The 12,829-nt window shown below is 41.6% G+C and overlaps 1 protein-coding gene across 1 annotated transcript; it reads right to left on the bottom strand.

The window, feature by feature from the left end:
• Positions 1-1,592: 1,592 nt before the first annotated feature.
• On the bottom strand, positions 1,593-4,834 carry LOC100282297 (rac GTPase activating protein). The gene is made up of 5 exons (NM_001371849.1): positions 4,444-4,834; positions 4,203-4,323; positions 3,986-4,105; positions 2,597-2,827; positions 1,593-2,502 (listed from the first exon to the last, which is right to left on the bottom strand). The coding sequence occupies exons 1-5, from the start codon at positions 4,770-4,772 to the stop codon at positions 1,861-1,863; spliced, it is 1,443 nt and encodes a 480-aa protein (NP_001358778.1). The 5' UTR covers positions 4,773-4,834; the 3' UTR covers positions 1,593-1,860.
• Between the last annotated feature and the right edge of the window lie 7,995 nt (positions 4,835-12,829).

A 12,829-nucleotide genomic window follows, 5' to 3' on the forward strand; every position in this document is an offset into this window, starting at 1 on the left:
AACAGTAACTTATCATTAATTTTCATTAATCAACACACATAAGCACATCTCAACCTTAGAGCATGTAAAACCTGGAGACTCTTGACTGGTTTTTCAAGCAGAAAAGAAAACTAAGAGACTGCATCTATACAATAGTGTCTCTAAATCATAAATATATTACCTTTAAAGATAACTCAAGAGACGGATGAGTTGTACACACACTAGAGCCCTTTATGCTTGAAAAACCGTGTAAGAGACATAGGGCCTGTTTGGTTCAGCTTTTTCTGACCAGCTTTTCTGAAAATCTGGCTGTGGGGAGAATCTGAGTATCATTACGATTACGTGTGGAGGAAGATAAAGTTGTTCATAGAGCTCATGATCTAGAAAGTGACGAATTCCTACTATTACAACGACTCAACCGATTATGTGTTTATGTTGATTTTGAATGGTTTTTGCCCCAACGAATTTTATAAAAGCTGGCTGAAAAGCTGAGCGTTTGGCAGTCCGCAACAGCTTTTGGTGGCAAGAAGCTGCCAGAAGCCGAAACAAACAGGCTCATACTCTTCGTGAGCAAACGTTCTCATGTTTCTTTTTTTCACTTACTCCTCTAAAGATTCATCGAGAGACCTCATATTAAATAGGGTTTTACACGTCCTTATGTTCTAAAGAAAAAATATAAGCATATGCAACATTGTGAGTTGTGACCCAACATCTTCATCGTTCTACGTGCCATGTGAATTTAGTGTCTGTTTATAGAGGGAATAAATGATCTATTTAATGTTTGTCAACATAGTACTACCAATAGCAACCTCTTTATGAGGGCCAGTTTGGATCCCAATAGCTAAAACAAAATTGACTAAAATTTAGTCATTTAAAAGCTAAAGATCCAAATATGAAGAGCTAAAAGTGACTAAATTGATTTTTTTTACGATTATAGGCACTTTTAACTCTTTCTGTTTGGATCTTTAGCTCTCAAGTGACTAAACTTTAGTCACTTTTGTTTTAGCTCCTGCTATCAAAGAGGCCCTGAATGTTGCCAAGTTCGGACAGCCATTAGCTTAAGTCGAAGTTTTTAAGTTTGAATGAATTTAGAAAGAGCACTAGATTTACAACGTCAAAATAGTATTACTAGACACATAAAAAATATTTTCTTAGTGTTCTTATTTGGTGTAATAATTTTTTTGCTTCCTTTTTTCTCTAAAAATTCAGCAAGACAACTCTAGAAGATTGTATTCGGTGACGGATAGAGTGCTTGTGAAATGTGTAGACACGTGCACCCAATGTTTTACAATATTACAGTGATAAATCGTGCCTAAGAACCTCCTTCTCATATTTATGAGTGACCTGACCTTTTGTAATCTTTTTTTTGTATATTATACTATAGTTTCCTTTTAGACTCTTGTACATGAACTCTTTTATATTAAAAAAATCAATTTCAACGAGGTTTTTGCCCTACAATTTCCGGTAAAAACAAGTATGTATGCATCGTGCATATGCAATCATGAATTGTTGATATTTGCATCGCTCATTCATCATGTGCAGGGACTGAAGAATAATTTGGTTCTGGTTTTAAGTGCAAATCTAGCTGCGCCGATTTAAATAGAGATAAATATGGTCAAGACTCAAGAAGCACATAATGTACGAGCAAATATAGTTTGACATGCTTCCGGTTGCAAGAGTCCAGCTGATTACCGAGGTCCAACTAGCCAGAAACTGGTTGTTTCTGCTTCAACTAAACAAGACAATTAATCAACTTCGCAGCTCATGCAGTAGAGCGTGCAAAGAATTTTACAAGGACTGCCAAGAACGATAGGCTTACAACTTCACATACCCTTACAAGGATGATGACCAGACTGAAACCTGCACCCTTGCCAGGATTGCTTATGAGCAAAGAATAAGCTCCCCTTTTGCAGCACTCGTCATTTCAATTCTGGTTTCCGTTTGCCTCAGCTCATTGAAACTTACATCAGTGGCATTGCTTGTTCTGCCTCTTTCTTCACCAATTGCGTTGCTAGCTTCCGTTACGTTCTCAGAGGAGCTAAGCCACTCTGCCTCTTTCTCTGAGGGAGGAGAGTTTCTACTGTCGCCTTCATCAACACTTTCCCTCACTGATTTCCATTCTAGCCTTCTTAAGAAACATTCCTCAATATCATCCAGTGATACGTCTTCACTGTCGTTACTGTATCTAATGTAAGGCAGATGGAAATCGGTTGATGTGTGCCTCCTGGACACACCAATTAGCTGCTCACTGTCTACTCTTAGTGCAGTGGCCTTGTCAATATCTCTTGGTCTTCCGTTAGCACTGCCATTATAGTTTTTCTCACTGCCACTATCATTTTCATCATCCTGTTGGTCATGGCCATCATCCTCGTCAAGTTCACCAGATGAAGATAACGAAGATGAGAATGAAGAATAGGCCCCTGCATCATCATCCTCGCGTTCCCGAAGTGTTTTGAGAATTAAGGTTTTGAGCAAGTTCATCACTTGAACAGCATGCATCAGTGCTGTCAGAGGATCGGACATCTGTATGGAGGAAAATTTCGATGTTCTTGTTAGCACAAGTGTCACAGCAAACAAGGTCGACGATGTGTTAGAGGACTTGGCAAGAAGGAAATACCTGTGTCATATTTGGTGCAAAAACCATGGCAACATTTCTTGCATTCATCTTATTCGACTCCTCTTCCTCAACAACATCAGCCATGAGCTCAACGACCCAATGAAGAAGTGCAGCCTGGGTTGCTGGAAGAAGCTTCACGAGCTCAATGCATTGCTCCTCTGTGTTGCAGTGAAGGACTTGCTCAGGTGAAAGCCTGTCAAGCACGCCTTCAGGGAGTTCTCTGAACCAGGCCTGATTCATATGGACATTACATAATATAAAAAATCAGACTAAATGAGATTCAACAACATTGCTCTAGTCATGGTTCAGCATTTACTACAATGCCGTGTTCTAATAACGCAATAAAGTATATTAAAGTTATAACCATACATGAAAAAGGCACGTGCAATAGGAAAAATAGGGAAAATATGCAAACAAGTTATCTTTGGAGTTTGGACCACAAATCTTGAGGTTGAAGTAAACTGACAAGAAGCATACATCAGATCCATTTTAATTCCGGCAACAAGCATAAATCAGATCTGGAGAACCCAAAATTCATGTTCTGAACAAAAAAAATTTAACAGTTAATTTAAGAGTTATAGCATCTCAGTTCATTCCAAACATTCATTCTGTTCTACTACACTCCATTAGTGGAGCTGACAACATATATAGGACCTCATGTGCCATATGTGCCTTGATAGTTGATACACTCTAACAATATGTATGCAGTTTCAATTGGGGGCATGGTCTACCACTTAATTCAACATGTTGAGAAAAGTTGTGAAAGTTTAGAATAAATATTTTTTTCAGCAGGAAAAAAAAAGAATTAACAGCAACTCATACAGTATTGAAATCTTTGACCAAAGATTGTAAAAGTAGAATACATTTGCAATACAATAGCATTTCAGTAAACAAATTTCAATACTATTACCAATATTAGGTACTTGAATTTGAATGGAGAAACACCTCATGGATTCAGTTTAGTTTATATTGTGTCAATGACTCAACATATATCCCCTTTTGTATAGAAAGTTAAGTTGCCTTCTTGAACTAGATAATGCTTGAGTGATCATTGTTTGAGATTAATACTAACTTGCTACTTGATCCTAGACCACTACGCGTTATAAGATGCAGAATGTTGTTCCATTTCTTGAGACTCTCACAACATTAAACTCACTTTCCAACTTGACACGATATTATCGAACAACTTTTGTTTCAGTGTTTCTCTTTAAGAGAAATTTGAGAGTACTAAGGCACAATTGCTTCTAATTTCAAAGGTAAATCTCTACCGGTGATCATTGGTTGTTTGATTTACACGCTAATTCAAATATGCGATAGAACTTAAATGCTAGTGCATCAGTTCTCAGCTGTTTAATTGATCATCCACACAAACATGGCATTGTCAAATACCTTGATCAAACTAGCAAGGCAGTGCACATCGATGTCGTCAGGCACGATGCCGCTGTTGAGCTGCTCCCTGACATGCTCCTCCTGGCTGTTTTCCGGGGTGATCCGGAAGATCCCCTCTGCCTGAAATTGCAAAAGTAATTTAAATGGTTGAATTCGGCTGCGCTCGGACACTATTAAGCTCCAAACTAAATGGCTTGAACAACGGAAGTACTCCTACCTTGAGTCCATCCTGCGCGTACAGCCTCTCTTGCATGAGCAGAAGGATCTTGGGCACCGAGTTCCCCTTGTCATCGTAGCCACACTGCATCGACTCCGGTGATACCCCGAACACGCTGGCGCTGCACGAGTTCAAAAGAGAACATCAATAATCGGGCTCGGGACAGAGCATCCGGGCATCAACAATAGCTAGACCACAGGAGTAGAGAAAGAAGAGCTGGGGTTTCCAAACCCGAACCGACCTGGCGCTGGGGACCTGGCCGGGGATCTCGAGCTCGAACTCGACGGGGAGGCCGAGGAAGCCGTGGAGGCGGTCGAAGGTGACGTGCGCGACGTGGCGGACGTCTGTGGGCCAGCCGATCTCCATCCCCCACGCCGCCCCCGATGGGTCGTCGGCGTCCGCCATCTGGCACGGTAGCACCACCGACTTGCGGAGCGCGGCCAGCAGCAGCGCCAGCACCTGCCCCTGTCCCTGCCCCTGCTGCTGCCCGTCCTCCGCCTTCCCGTCGCTTCCTACACCACCACCCTCGCCGCAGCCGTGGGAGCTGGGTACCATCATCACCTCAACCATGGTCACTCCTCGCTGCGGTCGTGGCACCTCACGGGCACTTGGTGGAGCTGAGCCGAGGTGAGTGACGGCAGGCAACCTCGATTTGGGGAAACCGGTGGCCTTTTAAACGCAGACAGACAGGGGACGATGCTTTTGGCTTTGTGTCGTTGCGGTTGCGATCCGCGATTTTGAATTGCGGAAAGCTCGTGGGGGCCCGGGCCCAGACGAGAGGGAGCGCCAACGGCCATCAAATTCAAACGTCCGGCAAGTTTTTGCACCTGGGTACCTTGATCTTTACCATATCACAAGAAAACTGCCTTCAGGGACCTTGTGAAGATAAGGAGCTTTACTTGATAAGTTATTTCGAGACATTAGTATAATAACGAACATAAAGGGGATGGTTTCATTTCAGAAAAATGTTACTGTGATCCAAAGCATATTTTTTATGCAACATGTTTTTTTATCTCGAGGAATGATGGTGAATAGGTTAGGTTAATCCCAATTTTGCAAACATATAGCTAAGTGACATGAAATAGGGCCATTCTTAGAGGAGAAATGAGTGAATGGCTCCACCTTTGTTCCCATTTGTATAAGATGTGATGGAGCATACGTGTAAACACACGAACGAAGGTGAGAGCGGAGAGAAGGTGTTGGCTGCCGATGTAGAGAGGAGGATGGAAGGACATGCTCTGATAATTGGAGATGATCAGATGAGGGTGGAGGATACACCATCAATCAAGCAAACTAATGTATTTCTTGGACAACTCAAAAGCAGGCCATTGTACCCGAGTCGACTGAATTAGAGTATAAAGATATAGCCACGTTATTGGAAAATTATATGGGTTACTGTTGGGACCATGCTTCGTCGCCGAAGGTCCTACAGAAAGAAACAACTTCGGCTGAAGCTGTCTGCACGTGATGACCGAAAGTTGCTGTTCGTGAAGCTTCGGAATTACAAACCGACTTAAAAGTAGAATGACCTTTTAGTCCATAAGTGTTTGAGTCGTTGTTGTAAACTTTTATGAGGGGCATGATTGTAATTCCTCACAGGCTGTGTCTTGTGCCTATAAATAGTGAACAGTATTCCTTTACTGTTCACGGATTCCGGTAATTGCAATCGCATCACTCGGGAATTAATCTTTGTCAAGGCAAAGGTATAAATGTATCTAACATTTGAATACATTGAATTGATATAATATGAAAGTAGTGTTGTTCATTTATAATTTATTTACCTTTGATGCTTCGTATTTAGTACTACTTTATACAATCTATTGGAGGTCAATTACAAAAATTTAACCTTCGTAATTGCATCATCTTCAACCTTCGTCCGAAGTTCATTAATCCTAAAGAGAATAATGCTTCCGCGGACGAAGGGCATTAACATTTAACATTTTATGTTGCCTTGTTCTTAATTCATAGCAGTTGAGAACAAGTCTCCAACATTGGCGCCCACCTCCGGTGAACTCACTTCCACTTCTCTGAGCTGATGGCTTCGTTCAATATTCAAGCTGGAGCTGCTTCGGTTCTGAAGCTGGTACTCCCGATAACGGGTGGTTCATGTTCAGAACCAGCCAACAAGAAACAGAAGAAGGAAGCACAGAGAAGGGTACAACATGTCGGGGTGCAAGGACCCTTCGTCAAGTCAAGATGGTCTCACATTCCTATTACCTTCTCCCAAGAGGACCTTCAACTCAAGGATTACCCACACAATGATGCTATGGTTATCTCTTGTGTTATCAAAGGATTTCTGGTCCACAATGTTTTGGTTGATACAGACAGTGCAGCTGATATCATATTTGCTAAGGCCTTCAGACAGATGCAAGAGCCCGAAGATAAAATTCTTGATGCCACACATCCCCTCTGCGGCTTCGGAGGAAGGCAGATTGTAGCACTCGGTAAAATCTCAATGTCAGTGGCCTTCGGATTCATCAACAACACAAGGACTGAACAAGTTATGTTTGATATCGTTGACATGGAATACCCTTACAATGCAATCATTGGCTGTGGTACTCTTAATGCCTTCGAAGCAATTCTGCATCCAGCTTATCTTTGCATGAAGATACCTTCGGACCAAGGGCCCATTGCTATTCATGGAAGTCAAGAAGCTGCCAGAAGGGCCGAAGGAAATTGGACAGACTCAAAAGCAATCCATAATATAGATGGAACTGAAGCTTGTGAGCAATACAAATTCAGAAGGGAAAAAGCTGCTTCGGCCGACCAGCCGAAACCCATGCTCTTATGTGAGGATATAGCAGAGCAGAAGGTGCTATTGGGATCTCAATTGTCCGAAGAGCAGGAGAAAACCTTGATAAGGTTTTTGTTCAACAATAAAGATGTTTTTGCTTGGTCAGCTAATGATCTTTGCGGAGTTAACAGGGATGTTATTGAGCACTCGCTCAATGTTGACCCATCCTTCAGACCCAGGAAGTAGAGGCTTCGGAAGATGTCTGATGACAAGGCCGAAGGTGCTCGGAATGAAGTGAAAAGACTCCTCAGTGCCGGAGTTATTAGAGAGGTAAAATATCCAGAATGGTTGGCTAACACTGTTATGGTGAAGAAGGCCAATGGTAAATGGATAATGTGTATCGATTTTACTGACCTTAATAAAGCCTGTCTGAAGGACGAGTTTCCATTGCCAAGGATAGATTCCTTAGTTGATGCAGCAGCTTCATCAGAGCTCATGAGTTTGTTGGATTGCTATTCAGGCTATTATCAAATATGGATGAAGAAGGAAGATGAACCAAAAACCAGTTTCATAACCCCTAGTGGGACATACTGTTACCTTCGGATGCCTGAAGGGCTTAAGAATGCTGGAGGAAGCTTCAGCAGAATGACAGCAAAGGTTCTCCATTCTCAGATAGGCAGGAATGTACTCACTTATGTTGATGATATCATTGTAAAGAGCACGAAGCAGGATAACCACATTGCTGATCTACAGGAGACCTTTGCTAATTTTAGACAGGCTGGTCTAAAGCTGAATCTAGAAAAATGTGTCTTCGGAGTAAAGAAGGGGAAATTCCTTGGTTGCCTAGTTTCAACAAAGGGAATAGAGGCCAACCCAAGTAAAATCGAAGCTATACTTCGAATGGAGCCACCAAGTACAAAAAAGGGGGCTCAAAGGTTGACAGGAAGGCTGGCATCTCTCAATAGATTCATATCCAGATCAGTAGAGAGAAACTTACCATTCTTTGAAGTGCTGAAGTCAGCCGAAGTCTTTCAATGGGGACCAATCCAGCAGAAGGTCTTTGAAGAGCTGAAACAGTATTTGATAGATCTAACAACATTAACTCCACCTACGCCAGGGGCTCCTTTGTTATTATATGTGGCAGCTTCGCACTCAGCGGTAAGTGCAGCACTTGTTCAAGAGAAGCTTGAAGGCCAAGTTAAGAGGCAGGCCCCAATATATTTTGTATCTGAGGTTCTTAGTTTATCAAAGAAAAATTACACAGAGTTGGAGAAGGTACTGTATGCTGTCTTGATGGCCTCCAGGAAGCTTCGGCACTATTTTCAAGCTTACAACATAATTATTCCTTCTTCACAACCTCTGAAGGATATTATGAGGAACCGAGAAGGTACTGGAAGGATTGGAAAATGGGCTACAGAGCTCAATGAATTTTGCATTGAATATGTTCATAGATCTTCGATTCAGTCCCAGGCGTTAGCATACTTCATTGCTGATTGGACACCAGGGGCTCAGGAGGAAGAAACAAATAAAGACGCCGAAGCATGGACAGTGTTTTGCGATGGGTCTTGGGGAACCTTCGGAGCGAGAGCGGCTGCTGTGTTGGTTTCACCTTCCAAAGTTAAAACTTGTTATGCGGCAAAACTTGATTTTAGTTGCACAAATAACATTGCCGAGTATGAAGCTCTGCTTTTGGGTCTTTGGAAATTAAAGGCAATGGGAATCAGAAGGGCCTTCCTTAAAACTGATTCCCAAGTTATTTCTGGTCATATTGACAAAAGTTACAAAGCAAGGGACCCGAAGCTTGAAAGGTATCTAGATACAGTCCGAAGGATTGAGGCTTCCTTCGAAGGTTTCTCTGTCAAAAATATTCCTCGTGGAGAAAATGAATACGCTGATCTATTGGCTAAGTCAGCAGCCCAGGGGCTGCCTATACCTTCGGAAGTATTTTTTGAAACAATAAAAGCACCTTCGGTCGAGCTTCTTGAAAGAGCAACTCTCAACATATCCCCTGTTTATAGTGAAGATTGGAGAACTGAAATTATCTCTTTCCTTCAGGGTAATTTTCTTTCAGACGACGAAGCTTATAACAGGAGAATAGAAGCAAGAGCTCGACCATATGTCATAATAGAAGGGGAGCTATATAAGCGTGGGGTCTGTTCCCCACTGCTCAAGTGCTTATCCAGATCCGAAGGTATAGAATTAATGAAGGATATACATGCAGGTCTGTGTGGATCTCAGATTGGATCTAGACCTTTGCTTGGAAAGGTTTTTCGCCAAGGATTTTATTGGCCAAAGGCAGCTTCGGATGCAGCGGATTTAGTCCAAAAGTGCGAAGGTTGTCAGAAATGTGCAAGAGATCAAAAACAACCTTCGTCTTTAACTCAGTTAATACAACCCACTTGGCCGTTGCAAAGGTGGGGTCTGGATTTGCTAGGCCCATTACCACCAGCACAGGGGAACTTAAGATACGTGGTGGTGGCAGTGGAATATTTTTCCAAATGGATTGAGGCGAAGCCCTTAGCCACAATAACTTCGTTTACTATTCAAAAGTTTTTCTGGCAAAACATTGTTTGTCGCTTCGGAGTACCGAAGGCTATCACTGTGGATAATGGGACACAGTTTGATTCTGAAGCCTTCAGAGAATTTTGTAATCAAATCGGCACGAAGATCCATTTTGCATCAGTCCGACACCCAGAATCAAATGGACTTGTTGAAAGAGCCAATGGGATCATAATGACAGGAATAATGAAGTCAATCTTCAATCAGCCGAGGGGAAAGTGGCCAGACGAGTTAATCAAAGTGGTGTGGAGTCATAACACAACCATCTCAAGATCAACAGGCTTTACACCCTTTAAACTGTTGTTTGGTGACGAAGCAATAACCTCAGAAGAGGCTAAAACAGGATCAATAAGGACAATAGCTTCGGCAAAGGGCGAACACGAAGCTGATTGCTCCGTAGAAAAAGATGCTATTGAAGGAATCAGACTCCAAGCTGTGGAAAACATAAATAAATATCAAGCTGAAACCATAAAATGGCGTGATAGAAAGGTCAAGTTGAAGAACATTGAACCAGGAAACTTGGTACTTCGAAGAGTAGCTAACCCTGAAACAGTAGGCAAATTACAGCTGAAGTGGGAAGGCCCCTTTTTGGTAATATCTTCGTCAAGACCTGGTTCCTACAGGTTGAAGGACTTGGACGGCAATGACATTCCTAGATCGTGGAATGCGGATGAGCTTCGGAGATATTATGTTTAGTTTGATGTAATTTTTTATATTCTTTTTTTGGCACCCTTTTTCCTTTCCAAAGGGGGAGAAATGTTTTTAATGGGGCCACAACATGTAATTTTTCTTTTCCTTATTTCAATTCTATAAGAGCGATATCCCCCAAAAAATGTAAATGTAAAAGCTGAGAACGCACCCTCGAGTGCAAAGAGAAAATAAAAGAAAACAGGGAGAAGCTCAAAAGTCGTTCCTAAGGGAATGCAGAGCTTACAGCGAAAAATAAACGCTGATTCCGCCGAAAGTAAAAGGCGAAGAAGCTCCTAAGGGAGGCTTACAGCGAAAAATAAACGCTGATTCCGCCGAAAGTAAAAGGCGAAGAAGCTCCTAAGGGAGGCTTACAGCGAAAAATAAACGCTGATTCCGCCGAAAGTAAAAGGCGAAGAAGCTCCTAAGGGAGGCTTACAGCGAAAAGTCAACGCTGATTCACCGAAAAATAAACGGTGAAGCCGAAAAGTAAACGGTAAAAAGATTTTTATCATTCTTGAGGGGACGAAGGGCTGTGCTTATGGTTTTTTGAGCATGTGTTCTAATATTCATTTGCACATAGCATATCATCATGTCATTTGCATTCATAAACATCCATTTAGACATATATAGAATCATCATCATGCTACACAAAAAAGATAGACGCCTCAGAGAAAAAAAGGGGGGAAGGAAAAGATTCGAAGGAAAAATTTTCTATGCTTCGTTGTGTACGAAAAGAAGGGAAGGTGTTTTTCGCCTTCTGCTCAAAAGAGAAGTTTCGTCCACAGCAAAGCAGACTGGATGCGGTTAAAGGAGATAGAATATATTACAAGGTATGTACAAATTTACATAAGTTACTCCATATCTATATTACAAGAGTTTCTCCAAGAATTTTGCAGGAAAGCACATTATAAGCAATTTTAAGCTACAGCTAAGGTTTCGTCTTCAGTTTTGTCAAACTTCAGCATTGTCAATCTTCAGCTTCGTCATCCTGTATATATCAAACAGCACAGTAAGAAAGGTACAAATTTCAAAGGAGAAGGTAAAAGTAACAAACATAAGTTTTTTACCGGCTTAAGATGGCTTCGAGCTTCGTCGCATGCCATTTTCCGCCCGCCACTTACCCAGATCTGGGTCATGAATCTATTTCCGATGCTTCTGGCTAAGCTTGGGATATCTAACAAATCTGAAGCTGACAAGCTGAAGTTTGGTCTGTTCACAATGTTTCCATGTGTGCAGCCAGCCTTCAAAAAAGCAACAGCTGTGCCCCGAGAAGCTACCAGGGCGCAGAAGTCAGCGTGCCCACCAATAACTTCGTCAAGGGCATCAACTTCGTCTTCAATATGTTCTAATGTTTTTGGCAGGTTTTCAGCTGAAGGTGTAAATTTCGAAGAGCTAGCTCCGACAGAGTGAAACACGTCCTTCAGCCGCTGCACACATCGGATGCCGAAGCTTAAGCATTTCTCCTGAAGTTCTGTAAAGGATTTCTGTAAATTTGAGTATTTATCCACTTCAGCCTTCAGGCTTGCTTCAAAATATTTCTTTTCTTGCTCGAATTTTTCTGACTGAAGGAGCAGTTCATTCTTTAATTTGTCATTTTCAGTTTGGACTTCAACCAAAGAGCCCTCCATGGTCTGAATAACAAAATCCTTCTTTTCTAATGCACCTTCGTGCTCTTTTCTGACTGAAGGAGCAGTTCAAGATCTTGAATTGCGAAGTCTTTCTTTTTCAGATTGGCTTCGTGATTTTCAACTTTTTCAGCCAAATCTTGAATGACAGCTTTGTTTTTCTCTTCCTCAAGATCTTGTTGCATCTTCAGAACCTTGCTTAATAATATACTCTGTCGAAATGATCTTCGTTAGAACATGACCCAAAAGTTAATAATAATAGTAATTGTTGGGGACTTGTTCTCAAATGCTATGAGTTAAGAACAAGGCAACACAGAAAATGTTAAATGATAAAGTCCTTCGTCCACTGAGGCATTATTTCCCTTAGGATATAACGATCTCCGGACGAAGGTCATGAAGGACGAACCTTCATCATCATAGTATGCATTAATGAAAGACGAAGCATATGAAACATAAAAGATAGCACGAATAATCAAATAACACTATACATTTAACTTTATTATATCATCAAAGAGAAATATAAACAATATCGAATTATAAATGTACCTTCGGCTTGGAAGGAGACAACAGTACAAGCGTGACGCAAAAAGTGAATGCCAAGTCAGCGTGAACAGTACGGGGATACTGTTCACCTATTTATAGACACGGGACACAGCCCTTACAAAATTACATTCATGCCCTTTACATTTGATAATAACTCTATGGTAGTCTATCGAGGTCTAAATAGCCTTTTCATCTTTAAGTCGGTTCCACTCTTTGCCGTTACGCCGAAGTTTCCTGCTCAACACCTTCGGCTCTGTATCAAGCTTCGTATTATTCCGGTCTGCTGCAATGCCGACTTTAGTTTGAGGGTACCTGTTCACACATTGTACTACACAAATATTGTTAAATCCTGTTTTTGAGGACCTTCGGACGCCGAAGGTCCCCAACAGTAGCCCCTCGCAATATTAATTTGTTTGGAGTAATAAATTTAGATTGCGATATGGACGAAGGCTTTACGCCGAAGGTCCGAAAAAACA

The sequence above is a fragment of the Zea mays genome, chromosome 7, assembly GCF_902167145.1.
Source record: "Zea mays cultivar B73 chromosome 7, Zm-B73-REFERENCE-NAM-5.0, whole genome shotgun sequence".
Classification (NCBI taxonomy): domain Eukaryota; kingdom Viridiplantae; phylum Streptophyta; class Magnoliopsida; order Poales; family Poaceae; genus Zea; species Zea mays.

What these genes read in the sequence shown, in the direction of transcription:
- LOC100282297 (NM_001371849.1), bottom strand. Translation starts at nt 4,772, where the DNA reads ATGGTTGAGGTGATGATGGTACCCAGCTCCCACGGCTGCGGCGAGGGT. An exon ending in GCCTTGCTAGTTTGATCAAG is followed by an intron (nt 2,828 to 3,985) that starts GTATTTGACAAT and finishes CATATGAATCAG; the next exon opens with GCCTGGTTCAGAGAACTCCC. An exon ending in TTGCACCAAATATGACACAG is followed by an intron (nt 2,503 to 2,596) that starts GTATTTCCTTCT and finishes TCCTCCATACAG; the next exon opens with ATGTCCGATCCTCTGACAGC.